Source organism: Nicotiana tomentosiformis, chromosome 4 (assembly GCF_000390325.3).
Source record: "Nicotiana tomentosiformis chromosome 4, ASM39032v3, whole genome shotgun sequence".
Lineage (NCBI taxonomy): Eukaryota > Viridiplantae > Streptophyta > Magnoliopsida > Solanales > Solanaceae > Nicotiana > Nicotiana tomentosiformis.
In genome coordinates, this window is record NC_090815.1 from 98,382,857 (window position 1) to 98,407,594 (window position 24,738).

General features: G+C 38.3%; 2 protein-coding genes across 7 annotated transcripts; both read right to left on the reverse strand.

Moving 5' to 3' along the window:
- Window positions 1-5,677: 5,677 nt before the first annotated feature.
- On the reverse strand, window positions 5,678-8,683 carry LOC104097471 (tRNA (carboxymethyluridine(34)-5-O)-methyltransferase-like). 5 transcript variants are annotated; one of them, XM_070200056.1, is made up of 3 exons: window positions 8,537-8,683; window positions 6,883-7,967; window positions 5,678-5,962 (listed from the first exon to the last, which is right to left on the reverse strand). In XM_070200056.1, exons 2-3 carry the CDS (start codon window positions 7,962-7,964, stop codon window positions 5,929-5,931), a joined length of 1,116 nt encoding a protein of 371 aa, XP_070056157.1. In that variant the 5' UTR covers window positions 7,965-7,967; window positions 8,537-8,683; the 3' UTR covers window positions 5,678-5,928. The 5 variants fall into 5 exon arrangements, with proteins under 5 accessions (XP_070056157.1, XP_018626784.1, XP_009602323.1 ...); XM_018771268.3 differs by having other exon boundaries at window positions 5,678-6,127; window positions 6,883-7,993; XM_009604028.3 differs by having other exon boundaries at window positions 5,678-6,127; window positions 8,537-8,669.
- An 8,304-nt stretch (window positions 8,684-16,987) lies between these two features.
- Window positions 16,988-24,286, reverse strand: LOC104097470 (uncharacterized). Of its 2 annotated transcripts, none has more exons than XM_009604027.4 (7): window positions 24,126-24,286; window positions 21,937-23,384; window positions 20,216-20,271; window positions 19,878-20,108; window positions 19,474-19,765; window positions 17,746-17,942; window positions 16,988-17,580 (listed from the first exon to the last, which is right to left on the reverse strand). In XM_009604027.4, exons 2-7 carry the CDS (start codon window positions 23,335-23,337, stop codon window positions 17,427-17,429), a joined length of 2,331 nt encoding a protein of 776 aa, XP_009602322.1. In that variant the 5' UTR covers window positions 23,338-23,384; window positions 24,126-24,286; the 3' UTR covers window positions 16,988-17,426. The 2 variants fall into 2 exon arrangements, with proteins under 2 accessions (XP_009602322.1, XP_009602320.1); XM_009604025.4 differs by having other exon boundaries at window positions 21,937-23,407.
- Window positions 24,287-24,738: the final 452 nt, after the last annotated feature.

Sequence of the window (24,738 nt, forward strand, 5' to 3'; positions counted from 1 at the left end):
TACTACTACATTAGCTAGCCAGTCTGGATATCTTACCTCCCGGATCGAACCAATATTAAGTACACGAGTTACCTCTTCTTTGACGAATATATTCCAAGCTTCGGCGATCGGGCGCTTCTTTTATCTTATCAGAGGTATGTTAGGATCCAAGCTTAACTTGTGTACGGCTACCTCTGTCGGGATACCTGTCATATCCTCATGCGACCATGCAAAATAATCAGCGTTAGATTTAAGGAATTTAATAAAGTCAGACCTGAGTTCCGAGTGCAGTCCTGTCCCCAGGTGGAATTTTCTTTCTAGGAATTCCTTGAACAATGCCACTTGCTCCAGCTCTTCCGTTGTGGACTTCGTCGCATCGGTCTCTTCTGAAACTTGGAAATATCTCGGCACCTGATTATCTTCCGACGCTTGGCTAATTTCATCTAGTTCAAGAGTAGGTATCGGGCCATGTAATTGCTATGCCACGTGTTCCCTTCCTTTGATACTGGAGACCAAAATTGCATTCATCTCCCTTGCCACCGATTGGTCACCCCTTATCTGCTTGATTCCCTAGGTGTTGGAAACTTCAGCAATTGATGGTATGTTGATGGTACAACTTTCATCTCGCGCAACCATGGCCTTCCCAGAATGGTGTTGTATCCCATATCACCATCTACCACTTTGAAAAGAGTTATTTTCATTACTACTTACGCATTTGTGAGTAATAAAATTTCTCCCTAAGTTGTCACACTTGCGAGGTTGAATCCGATGAGGAGCTTTGTGGCCGGAATAATGCTTCCGGTGAGTTTAGCTTTGCTCCAATACTCTCAATTGTATGATATTAGCTGAACTCCTTGGATCTACTAAAACATGTTTAATCTTAAAATCTAGCACATTTAAATAAATTACAATGCGTCATTGTATGGTAGCAGCAATCTGTCTGCGTCCTCCTTCGTAAAAGTAATGTCGTCTTCCCGGATCCTTTTGCTATGCGTTATTGATATTTTTGTCTTCTTTGCTGCTGAAAAGGTAACCCCCTTAATCTCGTTCCCTCCGACGATCATGTTGATTGTTTGACGCAGGGGATATTCTCCCTCTTTCAAGGGGTTCATGTTGTCTCGGTTACGACCATAATTGTTCTTAGCTTGGTCACTCAAGAATTCTCTGAGGTGATCATTCTTTAGTAACGTTTCCACTTCCTCCCGGAGATGTCGACAGTCCCCTGTCCGGTGGCCATTCGTCCCGTGGTATTCACACCACAAGTTGGGATCCCTCTGGTTAGAATTAGATCTTATCGGTCTTATGAACCATGCTTCTTTTATGTTTCTCATGGCCAATACCAGTTCCACTATACTAACGTTGAAGTTGTATTCTGATAATTTGGGGTAGGAAGGATCCGTGATCCTGCTACTTCTTTATCTTATAATGATCGATTATTCCGACTGTGATCGGTTCTCATGTCGATTGCGAACCTATCCATTGTCCCAAAACCTCTTCTACGGCCTTCGGTTCGTTCGTAAGGCAAGAACCGGCCCCTCGAATTCCGCATGTCCGCGTCATAATCATCTTTTGATTTTTTCTTATTCTTTTCCCGTCCTTTGGTCGACGATGGAAAACCAATATGATCATTTTTATCCTTATTTTTTATTCATACTGGTTGTGGACGTCCGCCCAGGTCGTTGCTTGAAACTCGAGTAGGCTCTCTTTAAATTTCTGGGAAGCGTCTGAACTCCTCTGATTCAATCCTTTGGTGAACGCCTTAGCCGCCTATTCATACGGGGCAACTGGGAGAAACCTTCTCTAATTCTGGAATTGGGTAGCGAACTCTCGTAGCAGCTCGGACTCTCCTTGCGCTATCCTAAATATGTCAGTCTTTCGGGTCTTTACTTTTCTTGCCCCGACATGAGCCTTGATGAAAGAATCCGCAAGCATTTTGAAAGAATCTATGGAATGCTCAGGTAATAGTGAATACCACGTCAAGGCCCCCCTCGTGAGGGTTTCTCCAAATTTCTTGAGCAACATAGATTCAATTTCACGAGGAGCTAAATCATTCCCTTTTATCGTTGTTGTGTAGGTGGTAATATGCTCATGGGGGTCTGAAGTTCTATCATACTTTGGCATTTCAGGCATTTTGAACCGCTTCGGGATTAACTCTAGTGCCACACTTGGCTTGTACGGCAATTGAGTACACTTCTTCGAGTCTGGGCCTTTCAGCACTGCTGGTGCGCCCGGGATCTAGTCCATACGGGCGTTTACCTCCCTCATGAACTGTAAAAGTTCATTCTTTAAAGAATCGTTCTCGTTGTTGAGACCGGATCCGTTCCCCCTACCCCACCAGAGCCAATTTCACCCCTAAGAGTGTTGTTGTCGATCATCCGCGTTGTTTGATTCGTGGGAATCCCGGGAGGAATCAGATCTCGTCTGTTTGCATTATTTGAAGCTCCCGACAGCTTGCTTCAAATCCGTCATAACTCTATCTTGTCGCGTGAGGTGGTCTAGAATGATCGCTTGTTGCTCTTGCAAGACCCTTACCGCGTCGACAACATGCTCTTCATCAGTGTCATCGGGAGTGGTTCCCCGAACTTATCGAGGATATTGCATGTCATGCACTGGTGTAGCGTCACTCCCTTTGTTATAGGTATCACTGATTGAGTCCTCGGAATGAGGCTGATCCCCTCAAATCTCGGGGTTGTGAATGTCGTTAACAGTATTATCTGCCATTTCTTATGATTTTTTCAAAGAAAAACGATCTAAACACGTTAGTAAAAAATGCAAGGGTCAATTTAATTACACGACTATCTAGTCCCCACAGTGGGGGTCAAACTGTTTACCCGTAAAATAATATAGTTGAATTTATACGTGGTTTCTAGATAAGTGAATTAATTTGATCCTGAAATAAATAAATAATTGAAGAGTTACGCAATACTTAGCCTTAAGATATAGACGAAACAAGAAAAGCAACAATTTCGGGAATAAGGTTTTCGGGCACAACAACAAAAGAATCAAGAAATGAGAAGATAAAATTGGATTGAGCTTTGTATAAAATATAGTATAAGTTTGCCAGAAAATTCCCCCTTACAATGACAACTGAGCTCACTATTTATAGTTATGAAGAAAGTCCTAGGGTCTTGCCTTTCTTTAATGTCAATTATGAGGGGCATTTATGAAGATGTAAAGGTGAACATAAATGTCAAATTCCTTGTAACGGATAACTGCTCTTAATGCTATGAATATTCTGTATTGAATGCCACCGGAAGAAGAGCATTTATCACATCTTTATGAGCATTATTCTTCCTGGTGACAAACGAAACAGTTGTCTTCAGTCTTCAGCCATCTCCCTGTCTTGAACTCCACGTATCCCTTTCTCGGACGGCCACATGTCATAACTTATTTTACATAATACAAATATTCTTTGACGAAGGAGCTATAATACCCTAAGTTTGACATAACGAATATTAGAAGCTGTAATTTATATACCTTATATTTTTCTTGATTGCCGGAATATATTTGTAGAAAAATTAACTAATTGATGTTGGATTAATTAGTTCATAAAAGAATCTTAGTATTATACTAAATGATATAACTTAATTTTTAGCTTCAAGAGAATTGTCGTAGATTACAATAGCATTTTTAAAGAGATTTTGTTTCATGAAAAGAATACAAAAGAAAAAAGCAAGACCCGGAAAAAGCAACAAAATATTACTCTATCGATTTTAACTTATATAAATGACCTAGTTGACTTGCCATAAAGGTTAAAAAAGTCTTCTGAAGCTTAAATATGCTACTCCATGTGTCCTTAAATATTTCATTAAGGGTACACTAAATAATTTATTGTTAAATTATTAGTACTAAATATAAAAAGATGTGATTCTTTTTTGAACTGATTAAAAAAAAAGAATATTCATATAAATTAAGACGACAAGAGTATAACTTTTGTGTAACTATAGAAATTTTTGAAACTTATGGTCTTGTGATATCATTCGTATGTTTATAAAAAAAATTCATTAAAGTTAAAATGAAAAGTTAAAGTTAAATTTGTTTTAAATATAAAATATGTCATCTGTTTAAAATCAAGTAATAAAAAAACTTTGCTGCAACAATTATTTTATCAGATTTCTGATATTTATTCTCAAATAAAATGAGATATGTGTTAAGCTTGCGCTAGTGCTAGCATAGCACGGGCCAGCCTCTTACTAGTAGAATTATAATATCGAAATTGTTTTTATTAGATTTGATCTTTTGTATTCAAAATTAGTACAGCGTGTGATTAAAATAGGTTTTCTAACACTCTACTTTTTTAACCCCCCAAAAAGATTAATTACTGTTTACTTTAAAATATATATATTTTTCAATTTAGTTATTTAATTCATATACTACTAAAATTTCTTTTTTTATTTCACATATTATATTCTGCATGAATAAATATTACTCTCTTCGTCCACTTTTATTTGTCCACAATGGATAAGAAATAATAGATGAAATACATATTTTACTATATTACCCATAATAATGATAGTATTTTGAGATTGAGCTTTTTTCACTTTTAGCCCGCGCTAGAAACTATTTATATTCGGTAGCCAAAAAAATGTATAATTTTTGTATATAATATATATAATATATATATTCGGTTATTATTTTGAGATCAACTATACAATGTCATTTTTTCAAAATAGATTTGTGAAATGAGTAATTAATGATAAGGGTAAAATAAGAAAAAAAATATGATCTTCTCTTGATTTGTTAATTTTGACAAGTAAAAGTAAAAATAAATGTTAATTATGAACAATACATAAATGTTCACCCAATTTATGAACAATATTAATTATGCCAAAAAGACAAACAAGAATCAAACAATGTATTAACGATGCTAAGTTTAGAATAACTACCAACCAAGCGTCGCCGATGGTTGGAATAAATTTATTTCTCAGGTATTACAATAACTATAAAACATCCTCCAAACATGAAATTTTTGTTCATTTAACATCATTTCCCTGCTTCCCCACATCAATCTTCTACAAAAACAATTACTGTTCAATGTGAAATACGGCTCTTTATTCTCACTTGAAACTTTGAAGTCCAAAGCTATGACTTCACCAGAACTGAGACCTTATGCTCAAGTCTTTCCTATTAATTTAATCACCATCTATCTATCTCCTACATTTTTTTCTCTTTAATAGTGATTGTGCCGGGTCAGCTCTATTCCACTGAATACATGTTACCTTTTACCAGCACAAATACAGATAATTCTATCAATCACGAATTAGGTATATGGAAAGAAATCATTATTTTTTTTTTGTCGTTGCTAGAATTTGTACCTCGGTTTCCAAATAGTATAGTTACTTCATTGATTACTAAACCACTCTTTTGGGTGCATCTTTCTTTGCTTACTTTTGAAGAGGTGACTAATAATGTTATGTATTTGAAAAAAGCCTAAAACCAAAATAACACTCTACGACTTCTCATTTGCTTATGGGAAGATAGATAAAAGTAGAATGCAAAATTGCCTGGTACTCAACTGGACTGAAAAATGTCAAAAGAATTTACATGTAGAAACTTTAATAGTTGGACAAAAAGTCTAAAGTGCTAAATTGCTTACTTGGAGAACATTTTATGATTACTGTAATATTTTAGGAGTGAGTTTAGTCCAACCCGTAAACTTGAGGGATGGTTTTTATGGTCAGTAATGAATTCAGCTAAGTGTTGTGAAATGCATTCAGTTCCCTTAAAAACATAGCCATAAATTTATTCAAGAGAATGTTATCTCCTAAAACTGAAGTAACTATTGGGATATCAAACCCCTTGTTCTCAGGCCTGTCACCCAAAATCTTTAAAAAAGAATTGCATTTTACAAGATACTGTCATACATAACCACATCAGGCACGTGATAACACCAGGAATCCAGGATGAGAGATACAGGCAACAACCGAGCGAGCAGCGGAGAATGAAAAACTAGACATATGTTTCTGTTGATAACCTCCATAATCTGTAGAATACAATCATTTGAAAAGATTTGACTTCGCCAAATGGAAGTGCAAGAATCATTTGAAAAGTTCAACACTATCACGATGTTTTCTCAAGAATGACGCACCAATTTGATTTGTCATAGAATCTATCAACGAGAATGGCATTATCCAGACCAGACACCAACCTATCGAAGAACAGAACATGTCAACTAGTGCAGCTCATTGTTACAAATTGGTCAAACTTCTAATTTTGCGAAACTACATAACAGAGAAGTACTGCCTCATCTTGCCACTCCCCACCCCCCACCCCAAATACTCAAAAGCCTTTCCCTTCAGTCCATAAGGGGGTATGAAAGAAGCAATAAAAGAACTTCAGAAATGACTCAGAGACAAACAAGCACAACCTATTTTTACTTATCAAGAAAAGCTGATCAACTGGATTTGTTTTGTTTCATTCATTCATCTATATGCACGCACTTCAGTTTATTGGGAGAGAACAGTAACACGTCAAAATTACTTCTGAATAAGGATGAAAGAGACTCCTAGCATCGCCTATAATCAGATAATCAGAACTCTAAAACTCATTGCTCTTTTGAGGTCAATACAATTTCAAAAGCTCACATGTGACCTCCCAAATATCATATGTTTTTAAGAGATTCAAACTCTATGAACATATTATTGCCAGAGCATTGATTGTACACTAAATTTCTACTCAAAGAATGACACAAACTGTTTACACTTTCCTAGCCACAAAAAAAAAACATAATGGAACAATTGCGAGAAGTGTAACGACATTCAGTCATCATGTTATAGATTATAAAATTTAACAACCATGATATGCATTTGTTAACATATAGCGACTTGACAGAATGAAATCAGTCAAACAAGAAAATTAGGGGAAATTCTTTACTTTTCTTATATAAAATAGAAAAGGAATTACCTTTCAAGTTCACCTTCACTAAAAACATGGTAATATCTATTATACACCACAGAGCCCTTCTTATCATCTTTCTTTGCCAAACCACTAGCTAAGGCAACAGCTGAAGCCCCACTTACTTCAGCTCTATGATAAGGTAAGTGCCAAGGAACAAAGAATTCCTGTTGCTCTGCATAACCTTTTCCAGATCCAGTAAGCAAAGAACGGCCTTTATCCTGAGAGGTTGAGTCCATAACTTCAGCTGATTTTACTTTTGAAGACTTTGCATATTGTAGGTCTTTCAACTGCTCCCCAGCACCATTTTCCTCTGCCTCTGGGATGCTTTCAAGGGTGCGAGGAGATGAAGGGTTGCGAACTCGAGGACTTCCTGGTCCTATCCACTCTGCTATATACCTTTGGTTAAGTGGTGTCCATTTTTCAACTAACGACGTGTCTTCTTGTTCCCTGGCCCAGACTGTAATTAAAATACACCCACCCTTTTTAACAACACGGACGAGCTCCTCCACCGCTTTCCTCCTCCTATCTTCAGTACTTAAGTGATGCAACACAGCAATAGAAATCGCTGCATCACCATAACCAGTCCTATATGGTAGGTTCACAGCGTCTGCAACCAAAACTTCATGTCCTCTATCTGCACATATATTAATAAGAGCAGCACTAATGTCACAGCCAATAAAGAAACAATCAGGATTTAACCCCAAGTATTTCCCATTTCCACATCCAGCATCTAAGATGAGTGAACCGGGAGATAATGAGTTCAAGAAAGCTGACACTTTAGGCCACTTTGCAAACCGAGTGGAACTGAAATGGGGAGCAATGGCATCATAAACACCATGGACATACTTCTTTTCGATTTCTGGGGTTGATTGAACATTTGAAGAACATTTTGCTCTGACAGACACATGACGTAGAACAGGAGCCTCTCCCACAGATTCCGATGTAAGCAAACTCGAGGCATTATCAGTTCCAACTTCTTTCATTGTACTAAAACTTCTTCTACTGAAAATATTACCAACTATAATAGTAGAGTTAATATATACTCCTTTGAAACAAAATGACCTTGCCGTTCCAACACCAAAGAGCATCAGCTACAGAAATAGTACATAACAATAATCTGTTCAGACAAACGAAGAAAAGCAATAGCAGCTGAGGTTCACAACAAAGAAATTTATCAACCAAGTAATCTTTCAATACATAAATGGAATATTTTCTTCACTCGGCTTACACTCTTAATATAATTAAAGCATCTTTCTTTCTTTTTGTTTCTTTTCATTTCTAAGTTTGAAACCTATACAAAAACATTCTAATCCATGGCATAATAACATTTAACTCAAAGGACCTACTGCATACACTAACTAGGACAGGATTTAACCTAATGGAGCAATTCAGATTACAGTAATTAGGATTAGAAAAGGGTATTTCTCTAATAAATTGACTTAAAACTGTAACGAGAAAAGAAAATCCCTTTTAGTATATTAGGATTATTTGGTGGATGTATTGAAACTAAAGACTTAAGTCCCAAGAACTAGAACTCCTAATTCTATCATATATATTTGTCTTTAATGAAATAAACATACAAAAATCATTGAAAAAGTATTTGGGAAAAAGGGAATTTAGGGTTATTACACAGAAATAAAGAGAGAAATTAGGAACTTACACAGCTGGGGATATTGGTCAGAGAGGAGAAGAGCAAGTGGTGGTGGTAACTCAATCGATTTTGAAATTGGCGGGCGGGCCGAATATCCGCTACTTGGGCTTTTTAGTCTCAACTGGGTTGCTATTCTAAGCATTTCTGTCTTAATCTACTAACAATGGAAACCCTAATTCAATGATTTTAGTAATTTTTAGCAACGACTTGAATTATACATACATATTTTATTATTCTTTTTATGTCATCTCCATCATATTGTGACAATGATTATATTTTCATTTTTAATGGGGTCACAATTTGTTAGGTGGGGTTTGGGAATTTGTTTCATCCTCTTTTAAAAATGTTTGCAAAGTAAAACCTACTTAGAAAAAAAAAACTTTATATTTTATCATTTGTGTCTTTTTTTTTTCTTTTTTTCTTTTTGCTGTTGCACATTCACCGAAGTTCCAAACTTTTTAAGTGTAAAAGCTGGTCTAATGTCATTTTCGTTAAATGAGTACTCCTACGGTCCTACTAAGTACTAATAAGTAGTTCAATGTCATTCTTGTTAAATAAGTCTACAACCGACAGATAACCAGAAAATGATAATGAAGTAATTGATTATCATCAGTTGAGGTTTCTTCCATATTTGGTTATCATGTTATAACATCGGTTAGTTTCAAAAAATAGATAAACAGCCCATCATTCTATCAGTTTTCGATGTTCTAGTTTCACACTTGATGACAACCGCTCTTTGTTTTCTATTATACTAACACTTGTCAAGCAATCACATACTGTGTAACGCCTAAATAAATAAATCAAACTGGAAACTTTTTAACTTAAACCTAGCAGCAGTATATACTAAAGATATAATTCTTCAAAGCTAGAATTTTGTATACGGTCGAAATAAATTTCGGCCTTCATATGATTGATCGAGCTCGAAACATAATGGATCGAAGAAAGGTTTCGTAATATCAAGATGGGTTCCGAAGATGGTATAAACGAGTTTTGGATTTCAGGTATAGGTCAAACACCGAGTTCGAAGTCGTTATCGAGCTCGGGTACGAATCGAACTATGATGAGATGATCTCGAGCTTAAGAGGCAGAGGTCAACCGATACCGAGCTTGAATCATCATCTGATTCCGAGTCCACATCGAGCTCTAGAAGCAATACCGACCGGTATCGAAGCCAATCGAGTTCGAGCTCACAGACAAGAGCCGTTGCAAACAATCTCGGCGGAAACTAAGGAAAAACTGATTTATCATGGGTTCTCCACTATGTATTTTTAAATATATCTAAAGTAGGATCCTCCACTATAAAGAGGATGGCTACATTTTTGTACAGTGGAGTTTTTTAGTTTACATTGTAATTCAAACACCATTTTCTCATATAGAGAAGAGTTGTTCTTCTAAGCTTCATAAATTGGTTCAACCCGTTCATTCCTAAAAATCATCTTCTTTACAACCGTATTTATTTTGTACTATTTGCAATTCATATTTGATATTTCTATTTATCCTTGCGGTTTGTATTAAGCTATACCACATATCCTTAGAACTACGTACAAATTTAACTCTATCCGTTTTTCGGGTGAAACAGTTTGGCGCCCACTGTGGGGCTAAGGATAACAGTGGTTATTTGATACGAATCTACAAAAACACACCGTGTTGCGCTTGTTTCCGAAAGTATCTTGGATTTCGAATTAGCAACGGCTAATTACCAATCAAATGGCCTCACCTATCGACAACGAAGTCGGTCTTCAAGATGAGAACAACAACTTGACACCCGGTACCGAAAGACCACTTGTCAACGCCGTTGGAGCTTGAATCGAAGTGCCGATAGATATCAATTCGCATGTGGCCATTAAGGCGAACCTACATTCTGAACCTGAAAATAGCATTCATGGTGACGCTCGGTCTGCAGCCCGAGATACCCATAACGTCGAGGAAAACGGCGTCAGCTTGCGTATGATTTTCGAAATGTTGCAAGCTCAACAGGCAACAATAACTCAGTTGCAGAGCCAAACCCAGCTACCGAGCAGGCCGAAGCTCAGTCCACTTCGAGAAATCGCCCACAGAACGGAGCCAACCATAGTGAGGTCAAATGAGCAAGAATCGGGGACTAATTCAGGAGTTGTTAAGATGTTCGAAGAACTGACAAAACGGATCGAAGAAAACAACAAAAAGGTAGAAGCATACAACTCCAGGGATGATCAAATCCCGGGGGCACCCCCGATATTGAAAGGTTTAGATTCCAAAAAATTCGTACAAAAGCCTTTCCCCCAAGCGCGGCCCCTAAACCAATCCCAAAGAAGTTTCGCATGCTCGAAATTCCTAAGTATAATGGGACGACCGACCCCAACGAACATGTCACCTCTTACACATGTGCCATTAAAGAAAACGATCTAGAACATGATGAGATCAAATCTGTATTATTGAAAAAATTCAGTGAAACTCTGTCAAAAAGGGCAATGATATGTTATCATAATTTACCATCTAACTCTATTGATTCTTTTGCTATGCTTGTAGATTGCTTCGTAAAATCACATGCCGAGGCCATAAAGGCCGAGACTAGAAAGTCATACTTGTTCGAGGTAATACAAAAGGATAACGAGACGCTAAGGAAGTTCGTATCTCGTTTTCAAATGGAACGAATGGATCTGCCACCAGTCATAAACGATTGGGCTATTCAAGCTTTCACTCAAGGTCTAAACGAACGAAGCTCGATGGCTTCACGGCGGCTGAAGCATAATCTGATCAAGTACCCAGCTATTACTTAGACCGATGTGCACAATCGATATCAATCCAAAATAAGAGTCAAAGACGACCAGTTGGTTTCTAGGTCCGTTACTAAAAGAACTACCAACCAAAGGTCGACCAGAGACCGATACCGGTCATATAGCAAAAATCCTACAAGCTCGGTCTGATAAAATGGCAATCAACTACCAAGCAATTGGAACGTGTAATGCCTAAAACGATACTACTGCTAAGGCACCCCCCCTCCCCCTCCCCCTTCAATCATATTTCGAAACTAACCCTTGCAAGTGTTCGACCAAAGATGGACAGATTATTCAACTCGAAGCCTTTAGGCCAGAGAGCATGGTTTTGTCCCAAATAGGTTTTTTGGCAAGATTTTTAATGAGACAACCATTGATCGTGCTAACCTAGAACAATTCAACAGTATCCGAGGCCTCCTTACAATCAACCTCGGATACTGGGGGGCATTGCCATTGAACATATCTGCGATGATTATCAAGTTTAGCGCAAAGGAAGTTACTTCGTTATTTCTTGGCAATAGTGTCTCGACATGAAAAATTGTAAGGGCCAAATGGTCAAACGAGCCATGCCCATATAGTTGGCCTGAGCCTTGACACAAAACATGAATACATGTATAATGATTTACAAAGAAAAATTTCTTCTTTACCAATATCTTATATCCTAGAAACAATCCTCTATTTTCGAGATCTATTATACTAAGCCTACGGGCTACTTTTATTTCGAGTTAGAGCAATCACTCACTCTACCATTACGCCTACGGGCTACATTACTTCGAGTTCGAATCATTCACTCGACTACTAAGCCTACGGGCTACTTTTATTTCGAGTTCGAGCAAGCACTCACTCGACCATTACGCCTACGGGGTTCATTACTTCGAGTTCGAATCATTCACTCGACTACTAAGTCTATGAGCTACTTTTATTTCAAGTTCGAGCAAGTACTCACTCGAACATTATGCCTATGGGCTACATTACGTCGAGTTCAAATCATTCACTCGACTACTAAGCCTACAAGCTACTTTTATTTCGAGTTCGAGCAAGCACTCACTCGACCATTACGCCTACGGGCTACATTACTTCGAGTTCGAATCATTCACTCGACTACTAAGCCTACATGCTACTTTTATTTCGAGTTCGAGCAAGCACTCACTCGACCATTACGCCTACGGGCTACATTACGTCGAGTTCGAATCATTCACTCGACTACTAAGCCGACATGCTACTTTTATTTCGAGTTCGAAACATTCACTAGACTACTAAGCCTACGGGCTACTTTTATTTCGAGTTCGAGTAAACACTCACTCGACCATTATGCCTACGGGCTACATTACTTCGAGTTTGAATCATTCACTTGACTACTAAGCCCACGAGCTACTTTTATTTCGAGTTCGAGCAAGCATTCACTCGACCATTATGCCTACGGGCCACATTACTTCGAGTAAGTTACTCATTACTTCGAGTTCAAATGAACACTCGACTGTTTAAGGCTGAAGACTGTTCGAGCTAAGGGGACTACCCACAAAGCCTGAAGGCAACAATGATCATAAAAAACTATCTATTTAGCTTAAAAGGCCATTTTGCTTCAAAAGGAAGAAAGATTTATATTTACAAATTTTTGTACAAAGGCAACTCAACCAAAAGGAAGTTCTTTATACAAAGACCGGAAGCAGTATCAAAAGAACGCAACAAACTACCCAAGGCCCTAAAAGGCACAATCTTCATCAGAGGCCGTGTTCTCGGTATCTTCCTCATCTTCAGACTCACCCGAGTCATCGGTGTCCTCCTCAGGAAAGGCCAACTTTCGAGCTTTGTTCTCCTCCGCCTTGGCGACTTCAATCTCGGCCCCAATATCGAAGCCCTGAGCTCTGACCTCCTCGAGAGCTTCTCTCCGAGCTTGCCATTTTGCATGTTCGACTATGCTCTTAGCTTTGGCTTGGCTAACCTCAACATCGATCCTGAACTGAGCCACTTTGGCATCGGCTCTTGTATTGGCCTCGATCACCTCAGATCTGGCCACTTCAAGTTCATTAGCCAAATCTGCTTTGTCTGAAGTGGCCAAATCCAACTGATGCTGAAGCTCTTTCATCTTTTTGATCAGCCCCGAAGCATTTTCTTTCGCAGATCAAAGTTGGGCATCAGACAGCTCCAACTGAGCTTGAACGACTTCCTTTTTCGAGGCAAGGATATCCATACACTTTTTAAATTCTTCTGCCTCGGCCAGTAGCGCATCTACCTATGAGTTAAGGCGTCCAATCTGCTCGATCCTCTGCCGAACCTGCAGAATCGGATCGTTAGTGGTTATCACTTTTTCATCTTCACTATCATGGAACATTCGGAATACCTGCTCAGCCATCTCCTCGTGTTCTTCTCGAGCTGCTGTCAAATTTGCTCGAAGTTTTTCACTAAGGAGCTTGTACGAATCACTCTTCTCAGTAAGACTCTGAAACTCGGCATCTTGCTCCTCCTGGATTCGAAGAAAGGCCTCGTGATGCAACACCGAAGCCTACAAACAGAAGGAGAAATGTTAGAATTACCTACAACTCTAAGTATAAAAGAAGCGGCAAAAATACCATCAGTGTTACCCGATTCAAAACATGTTAGGCCTCGTTGAAGAGACAAGCGGACCCCACCGCATTCATTACCGATTGATCTTCTTCGGTCACCAAGGACCGAAGGTAACTAGCAATTCCCACAGGGGGAGAAAAAATTCGGGTATCCTCAGGTACGGAGAGCACTATCTTCCGCCTACGATCGGGATCGACACTCGGGGCTGGGAATCGGTCCACCAGTTTGTGAACCGATGAAGGCTCGGTAGAACCCGACCATGATGCTTTTTTGGGTACCGGCATTCCACCAAAACCGGTAACCTCCTCTGAGGCACCTGACTCAAGCCCCTCCAGAAAACCGTGAATATCCGCCGACTCCTGAATGCCCTCACAGGACCAATTCTCCAACATGCTGGCCTCTCGAATCATGGCGTCCGAAATTTGAGGGGATCCGCAAATATCAACTATCCCGAACTCATCCTTTGAAATATCTTCTACTGCCCGAGAAGACCCACCCTCGGTATCCCTTTCAATCATCCTAGATCGAGGAGGGATAATCTCGGTTTCTTCTTATTCTGGGATTATGGCCAGGGTTCCCTAATTTGCTTCCACCAAATTGGAAGACTATTGAATCACAACATTAGCCCGTACACAGGCTAAATTGTCCTCTCCTTCTTCGGGCTCGTCCCTTAAATGGCGGACCACTTCCGAAGACATAACATCAGATCCCCATTCGGCTTTCGAGATCTCTTAGCTGGTTTCTTCTTTTCCGAGCTCGGGGAGCCCGGTACGCCTTTTCTCTTCCTTTCTTTTACCTGTTTCAGGGCAGGAACTTCTTCACCACCAGATGAGGGCCTCATGACTACATCTTTCCCGAGTCCTACAAAGGAGAAAATGGGAGATTTACCAGACAAACCAATAAAGAGACAAATCGATAAAAAGATTTACCATGACTGCGGGCCTTCCATCGGCCCTTTGATAATTCAACCCAAGCACACTTAGAGTACGGTCTTTGCAACACCAGACCTTCGACCCATTGTTTAAGATCCGGGATCGGTTCCGGCATCCGAGCTACGGCTGCGATAAGAAAAGAAAAATGGATCAACAAAATGAAAGGCAATCACAAAATCAAAACGGGCAAAGAGAAACGTTTACTCATAGCTCATATTCCATTTCTCGGGAAATGGCAAGTCATCGGCATGGATCAGGTCCGAGGTTTTGATTCGAACAAAACAACCCATCCAACCCCGATCCTAAGTCTCGTCTATGCTCGAGAATGGCTTTTGGTTGCTCGGCGAGCAAGATTGATCAACCCTCCTTGATAAAGTCGGAGACTATAAAGGCACATAAGATGATCGATGGTAAAGATACGCCCTTCGACCTTGCTCGAGAAAAATCGACAAAGAATCACTATCCTCCAAAAAGAAGGGTGGATCTGGCCGAGGGTCACATCGTACCTCTTACAGAAGGCAACGATGACAGGGTCTAGAGGGCCCAACGTGAAAGGATAAGTGTAAACACTTAAGAACCCTTCGACGTGGGTAGTAATTGATTCATCAAGTGTTGGGATTACTACGGGTTTATTATCCCAGTTGCATTCTTGTATGAATTTCTCGACAACTTTCTCGGTAATTGAACATTGGTACCTCGACATCGGCTCACATCTACCCGGTATCGGAGAAGGCTTTTCAATTTTAAAATCGCCTACGGTCGAGCATCCTACCGAAGCGAATTCCTCAGGGCGGGGCTCTTTCACATCCTCGCCGCTGGCGGGTCGAGATGAAGAAGCGGTCTCTTTTTGCGGAACAATTTTAAACGTTTTTGCCATCTAAAAATTCCGTGAACAAAGAAAGGGAGTATTTGATGTTTTAAGAAAGAATTTGCAGTAAAATTCACAGATTTGCAGACGGAAAACTCAGAAAAAATTAAAAGGAACTTAGAAAATTTGGAGGTTGAAGACGTGAAAGTGATGAATGATGGAAGGAAGGGCTATTTATAGATTGAAGCAATGACAGTTCAATATCAGCGGTGGCCAACCACCGTCTGACACACATTAAATGCCTTGGTAAAACTGAACCGATGGGACATCTATCACTTACGTCATGGTCGGGATCAATGCAAATGTCAGCGTATATCTGATCGAGCTGTTGGAAAATCATATCATTTCTCGCCACATCCTTTCCCGAGAAACGAGGGGACTATCTCTATACGGTCGAAATAGATTTCGGCCTTCATATGATTGATCGAGGTCGAAACATAATGGATCGAAGAAAGGCTTCATAATATCAAGATGGGTTCCGAAGATGGTATGAACGAGCTTCATATTTCAGGTATAGGTCAAACACCGAGTTTGAAGTCGTTATCCTGCTCGGGTACGAATCGAACTATGATGAGATGATCTCGAGCTTAAGAGGCAGAGGTCAACCGATACCGAGCCTGAATCATCATCTGATTCCGAGTCTACATCGAGCTCTAGAAGCAATACCGACCGGCATCGAAGCCAATCGAGTTCGAGCTCACAGACAATAGCCGTTACAAACACACTAAGGGAGCACTAAGGGAGAGAATCTCGGCGAAAACTAGGGAAAAGTTGATTTATCATGGGTTCTCCACTATGTATTTTTGAATATATCTAAAGTAGGATCCTCCACTATAAAGAGGATGACTACATTTCTGTACAACGAAGTTTTTTAGTTTACATTGTAATTCAAGCACCATATTCTCATATAGAGAAGAGTTGTTCTTCTAAGCTTCATAAATTGGTTCAGCCCGTTCATTCCTAAAAATCTTCTTTACAACCGTGTTTACTTTGTACTCTTTGCAATCCCTATTTGATATTTCTATTTATCCTTCCGGTTTGTATTAAGCTATACCACATATCCTTAGAACTACGTACAAATTTAACTCTGTTTTTCGGGTAAAACAAATTTAAAGCTTATGAGTTCAAGATTTTGATCATTTTAAGTTACCGAATTTTAAATGAATAATTTGTATATATTCGATAGATTTAAGACAAATACAAGGTTTAAACCAAAATTACTGTTTTTGACCAAACCCGCAACACAAGAGCTAGCTCTGCCCCGTCTCCAACCAAATAGCTAAACTCAGAGAACAATATATGAGAATGCTTCAATAGAGCAATTGAATGGTTTACAAGAGGAGTTTTAACTTATATACATTGCCGGTATAAAAAAATATTTATATTATCCGATCACCTAAATGAAAACTGCATGTAAAGTCAAGTAGCAAGTTACCACTATTACAATATATTAAAATTCACTGTTTCTTCTATTTTCCTTTATGGAGGAGGTTTTGGGGGGTGGGGGGGACAACACATGATTAATGACTCACATGACAATATATAAGTAGAAAACAATTGGGAACCAGCAGATATAAGATGTGTCTATTTTAAATTACTTCTGCTATTTATGAGGCAATTTTCCTAAGTCATCAGATTCCAGCTACAAGAGCCTATGAGAGGTTGGGTTGGAAGTTGGAACCAAAGAAACATGAAATTCTCTTATATATGAGAATGAGATCATGTCAAATTTTCTTGCAACAGCATATCAGGAACTCTGAACAAGGTAGAATCTAGCGCTAGTGATTCAGTCCCCAGTCATAAGGCTGGTACACCACCTTCAACTGGCTGTTGGCGAGCAACTCTAGTAAAGCTTGAGATTCCGATGACTCCAAGTAATTTGCAGCGTGTTTCAATACTTCAACCTCGTTCTTTCCAAAATCAACACTAAACCTGAGCATTATCAATTGTATTAGCACTTCCTTAATATGGTGTTCTTGAAACTTTATGTTCTGAAACTCAAATTATAAGAGATCCACTGTCCAGAGCATTGCTGCATAGGTTTGATGTCTTCGAACCAGAGGTTCAACTGGGGATTACAGAAATTTAACAACTTACCATCTCAAGATTTTACTAACATATGCAACCTTGGTTGTAAGATCAACAATTAGTCCTCCAAATCTCAAGAAATCATGGGCAGCCTCCACGAGCTCTTTATCTATGTTTCCAGGTGAATAGCTTCGAAGAGCAGGCCCAGATCGCGTACCATTAACCAGAGCAAAATGAATAAGAGGCTCTGGATAAGGAAGAGCCACCTGAATGAAAGCCAGAGGTGAGTTATGAGGGATTAGACAGATAGTCATTCAAGAGACGGTACATAATAATTTTGAAAAGATTTCCAAATACAACCACTAATTGCTGCAGCTCCTACTCTATAACCACTTGTGCTATCAACATTTTCCACAAGTCATGGAAGCAAATACTTGAACTAGTATATATCAAGTCGAATTTATAAGCAGTCCGTTACAACAGCTGCTTCATGGTAAACCCACAAGAACAGAAACAGCAATTGGTTCTGAAGCAAGAACACTCTTAAGCACCAATATATGCAGCCAGCCCTCTCTAGATGAAGACTGGATGAAAAGCATTAGTTACATTATTTTCCTTCCAAAAAAGGTAACAGTTAGAAGCAGAAGACAGAATAAGTTATATTCTTTCTCTATCCGAGAAAAGCTCAAAATCTGTTACTCCAGTGTTTTGATAAGGAACAAATTGCTAATTGCTAGTTGCTAGTTGCTAGTTGCTAGAAGTACTTCATGTCTATGTATCGTTCCAATTTTATCTGATGTCCCCGAAAGGACTGCTAGTTGCTAGAAGTACTTCATGTACTAGAAACTTAACCAAATAAAGCACAATAAATTATAATAGAGTTGCCTATTGTCAAGGATCTCATCTATTAGTTGCTACTCCAGTTGTGGACCTTGCTATTTGTGCTAGCTACACTTTAGCTCATAATTAGATGGGGATAATGCTTGGCAATACAATAACTGGATCTAGTTAAAGGTACTGCAGTAAACATAGATGTCCAAGTTTTCCAAATTTTCATTTCAACCCACTTGCCTATTTTGGTTCAATGAAACAAGACAAGGAAAATGACACTAATTGACCCATTAAAATAAAGTACCCTTGTTTACTGAAAAAGATAGAAATTAGAAAATTTGCCTTCTACTTTTTATGCAATTTTAAGGGTCAAAATAAATGAGGGGAGAACCTCACCTCTCATCTTTAAAATCCCCTCCACCTTGATTTCCCCTTTTAACCATAACCTAACATACTAAAGTCTAATCTCATCAAATTAAAACTTCACATTTGGTCAACAAGAGGAAACTTATGGAAGACTATTTATTAGTTTGCCACCCATTCTAGGATACACTATGCTGAGTGATGTTACATTTTAGCCAAAGTAGGATTAAATAAAATGCCGTTTAAATTAAATTTGGTCTAAGAAGAACCAAATGAGAACTCAGTCACACAACAACCATATCCAGCCAGTTCCAAGAAACAAGTGGAGACCTAATCAGAGCTAGGTCTTCATGTCCGGAATTATTTAGCGGTGCTAGTGCAAAACCTAAAGCTTAATATGAATTGATTCACAGATTGACGCTAAAATACAAAAGCCTGAAAAGAAAACAGACAACAGACTTTCATTTTATCATCTGGATATGATCAAATGGAATATCCTACGGCTAAGAAGAGTAAATTACTGCCCGAACAAATGTCCAGTTCCACAATTCTACATATGCAGGAATCCAAAATGTAACACAGACAAAGTAAACACAGTCTTACCTTAAGACGTTTGTCGTTAACTCCAAATGGTTTGATTAGATTGTATGGTGGTCTCTGATTACCCCTTAAGATTCCATTCTGGATAGCTGATAGTGAATATGTGCACCCACCAATGACATATTTGAACTCCCCAAACAATTTTCTTCTCTCCATTGGTCCAGAGGGATGCCCCCAAACCAATATTGCATGAATGGCCATCATGTTGTAGAGATTAATAAAAAAGGCAAGCTTCTCCTCCCTAGGCATGTCTTTCAAGTTCACTCTTTGAAGCTCCTCAGTTATTCTCAAGTACCTAGAATAGCATCATTCCGTCAATACCAAGACATAATATTACAAGCATAGCTTATCTAAGTACAAACACATTAGATGGCGTCTTGTCAGTTTATGGAACCCCAGAAACCAACCTTGCAAATTCCTCGCTGACGTGGATGCTTCTATAGTCAACATGCCTCCCATCTTCTGATGCATAAGCTTCAAAAATTGCACGAGACAAAAATCTCAACCTAGATGAAATTTCTATTATGGGTTTGGGCTTAACTTCTGTTAAACCCCTTGGGATGTTTTGACAGTGAGATACAAAGGGATCATCATCGAGGAAACGATACAAATGGTTGCCATCTTCAAACACATTTTCACTGGAAAATAAGGAACAGACAGAGCAGATGGATAAGATACTGAGATATAGCAGCCAAAAGCTCACACACGATGTAGAGATAGAAGAAAAGAATAATCAGACACTTACTCAAGTACATGTTGGAAGAAAAGATTGCTTTCAAGCTTCCTACCAAATTCAACAGCCTAAAGGACAAAAGCAATGAGAGAAAGTGTTAAGATCCACAGCACACAATGTTTTCAAAAGCGAAAAGCGCAAATAAGCAACAAGGTCCATGGGGCTGTTAAGCAGAAGGCAAGAAGCGAAGCACATGCTTGTTTGAAGTGAAAAGCACAATTTACTGAAAATACACATTCCCTAGCAAATACACATTTATAACTTTTAACATTAGATTGCAATTAAAATACCAATTCCAGCATATATGCATTTACGACTTATAACATCAAATTGTAATTTTTTTATTTATTTTGAGATGGTACCATAACATAAGATTGCAATTAAAATACTAATTTCAACATCTAGTATAAAATCATGACAATACTATCATGAATGAAGAAATTGATTAAATACTCAAGAACGCTGAAACTTACGTGGAGACTAGAGAGGAGAATCCTGGTACTTAAATAGCAAAAGGCCATTTCTTCATCCTTTTTCTCCTTTTCCTTGTCATCGTTTAAAGTCATACTCAAAGAATTAAAGTTTTGCACCTCACTGTCTGAAGCGATAAACTTTGGGAGCGCATCACTTCAGCCATGAAGCGATAACTCCTTCGGATTGCTGATTTGCTCCATCGCTTTAACTTTTAAGTGATGAAGAGATGACTTGTAATAGCACAGAACGCATCTACTGAAAGTGTGGACTCACTAAATGGGTTTCTTCATACTTCTTATGATTCTTTTGTATTTTGATTTCAACAGTAAATGCTCCAGTTTCTTATCAGAAAAATGTGAACATAGATACTCGCAGTCCACATATATTTCAATTAAAAGTAACGAAGGAAAAGTTTCAGGTCTAAAAGGGAAAATCACCTCAAATATGTGTGTGTGCGCGCGCGTAAAGTCAATGTACAATTTTGCAAGGTTTAACACAATGCATACATTGAACCAGTATGTTCCAGATTTCTATCCAATAATTTCTGGTCATGGAATGAACAGTGTTCTATAACGATATATAAAATACAATTCCAAGAACAGTTGAAGCCAACTATTTCTTTACACATAAGATTAGTATATATCATCAAGACGCAAGAAAAGAATGAGTTGTCGTCAGGAAAGGAAGTATTTGAATACAGTACATGAATAATTGTAAAGAGTAATGTCAACATGATTATTGAGTACTAATGTTACCATTCTCAAAAACATGATTATTGAGTACTAACCAGGTGAATTAACCAGATAATATATACAGTGATTTCAAGGAAAATTTTCACGGCTCGGCTGACCATGAAGAATAGAATAATTGTTATAGAGAAGAACAAGAACAAGACATGGAATATTATCTTCATACACCAAAATTGATAAACTATGATCTGTTGTGTATTTTAAGTACCCAATTCAAAGTCAAAGTAGACATGTATGCCATAATCCACATGTTGCGAAACTAAGCCATGGTGACCACATGCTGAAGTCAATATGCTGCCTTAGAAGATCCTCTAGGTTTAATTAGTTTGTTTTCAACTAATTTCAAGTAGTCTTAAGAATTGAAAAGAATAAAACAATAGAGTACCTCGCTTATAGAATATTACTAAGGAGCCAACAATTATATGCAAAACTTATTTTGATTCGGTTTTTTACCCATATTTTGGACCCGGCTTACCATAAGCTAATTTTTATGTAACTGGAAAAACTGACCTCTTCTCTTTCCAAGTACTGATCTTCGGACAGGAAATCCACAGCTTCTGATCCCAAGAAACAATTGGTGAATCTGCGCAGCTTATAAAACCGGTCCTTTACAACAATAGACTGTTTCATTTTCTTAACAATAATAGCTAGCTCATCAATGGACCCACTACTGGACAAATCATCTTCACCAGAAAGAGGTGGTAGAGGAGCTTCAAATGATGGTGCTTCATCAACAACATATTCAATCTTCTCCGAGAGCTTTCCAGACTCATCCAAGCTCTTTAACTCACTCCATCCACCCATTAAAACTTCATTAAAGAATACTAGAGGAACAGCAGAATCACCAGAAATTTTCTCCAGTTCCATCTTTCTACTAGGATACACATCAATGTTTACCTCAACGTATCCGAGTCTTTTCCTGTGTAGAAAAAGTCTTACCTCTCTACTTTCCTGGCATCCCAACCTTGTATACAATATAATCCGTCCCTTCATGTCTATTGGTAAAACTGCTTCTTGTGAGACCTCCTTCTCTTCTGTTATGTTTCCGGTATCATCACGTAAAATCCCAATTAAGCTGAGGGGATTCCACCGAGGTCGTTCTGCAGTTTTCTCTGACACGGCTTGCATTTCACATTCTTCTGATGCAGCAATGTTCTTCTCGTTGCATTTACTCTTATCTTCTTCATCGGTAACATCTTGACCATCATCACTTTTACCAGAAAGACGACGTAGAACAGTACTGACCGCAACTGTACTCTTTGATCTAACAAAGTTTGTAATAGCCACTGCTTTCTCAGGCCAAACAGATCCATGTGCCTCTAAGTCACGATGTACAGAACGGGCTGATAAACTCCTATTAACACCCATCCCAGGTTCTTCTGTTCCATCAAAGACAGGTTCTGCTTCCTCCTCATCAAGAGCTTCGTCAAGATTCTTGCTAGATTCCCCGAGACTTTTCAAGTCCCCTTTCACAGAATCAGCCTTCTTTTCATTCAAACCAGACATCTCTGGTTCAGAACTTTCCTCTCCACTATTAGCCGATTTCAGTTCCCCTGTGGAGAGAACTTGATTTAAGTCGGGTTTATCAATCTCGTTTTCATTAGCAAGTGAAGAACTTGGCGTGCTTTCACCAAAAGAATTCTCCTTTCCCTGCTCATTATTTGTATTAACCTGACTCTTCACAGCATTGCAATATAAAATAGAATTATCTTCGGAGATTTTCTTTTCCTGTTCATCTATTCGAGCATTCACCTTATCTGCCTCCCGCAGTTCGGCTGGTGTACTCCCTAAATTCCTCTGGCTAGAAACTTCATTTTTAAAGGGTTCGTTGTCAACAATTGGTTTAGTTTCTCCCTTTCCGGCAGCGGAATGATTGACTGCAGCTTCTGCAACAGCAACTTCTTTTTCCATGATGCGAATCTACTATCATGGGAATGCTTAACAACCACAGTGAGTTCCTAAATTTAGCAGCCGCCCGTAACTAACCAAATCAAAAAAAAAAATTGCAAGTTTCAAGAAATCTATAAAAAAAAAAAAACAGACAGGGGCAAATGTAGGATTTAAGATATGAATTCTAGCTTTGGCTCAAACTATGTGTATGAGCTACAAATCACCAAATATGTAGTACAAAAATTGAATTCAAAACCTAGTTACTAGCACTTGACATGATGACGTCGCTGTCCTAGAATCAAGAACTCATAAAGTTTAAATCTTGGATATTGCAACATATTAATCTCAGCAAGAAATTCGTGCGCAAAACTATCCACATAAACTTCCAGTAGCAAAACAGCGAAGAACAAACATAAAGGCCCTTGTAAAACTAATGTTTTCCACTAAAGTTAAAGTTTACTGTTTTCATCACTTACACTGTACTAGACATTCTACGCTACCTCATCTAAGAAAAACAATCTTCAATCTTCTAATAATCAAGATTAAAAACATTATTCAACTTAAATATTCTAGCATAAACAACTAATCAAAACCTCCGGAAAACGAGAATAAATAATAAAAAAAAAATAAGAGGAACACCTATCAACAGTAAAATTAATTTGGATAAGAAAAAGAATTAAGCATAAAATGATCAATTCACCAAATGATAAAAAAATAAGGAAGAAAAAATAATAATTAAATGTTTAATCTAAGACACATGCAGGGATAACACAGGAGGAAGATAGAAAAAAAAAAGGAAAAGAACTTACAGATCTGTAGAAACGATAAAATTGGGGAACAGAGAGAAAATGAAGGAAAATTTAAGGAGAAAGTTAGGGGGTAATAAATGTGAAATGTAAGAAAAATTAAGGACTTTGAATAGAAACCGTCGTCGTTAAGAAGGGAGGCTTTGATAGGAGAGAGATATGGGGAAGAAATTTTGACCGAGAAGCGGGAACTTCTTTTTATTGATTCAAGGATTGGTTTTTGCACATAAGGACCTTCATTCTTTTCCTAATTGTGTTTTATGGGGTAGGAAATTCTTTCTTTCTTTTTCGGGTCCTTTTGTTTGCTTCCGTATGTGATAAGGCACTATATAAGGCGACTTCAGCTTACCGAGGACATGACTCTTGATAAGAGGGTATGAAAATCGAAAATTAAGGTAGAAGAGTAATAGGTCGTCGTGTGTTTTTCTGATTTGTTCTAGGTTTATTAGGGCTAGCTAACTAGTACATTGTCTTCGATTCTTAGAATGTCAGTATTAGGATTGTTTTAGTACTATCTCCCGGTTCGATTTTTTAGTACCCTGTCGTGTTACTGCTTGTGGCTATTACTTTTGCTATTGCTATTGATACTGTTTTCTTTTATTTATTTTTTCTCCGG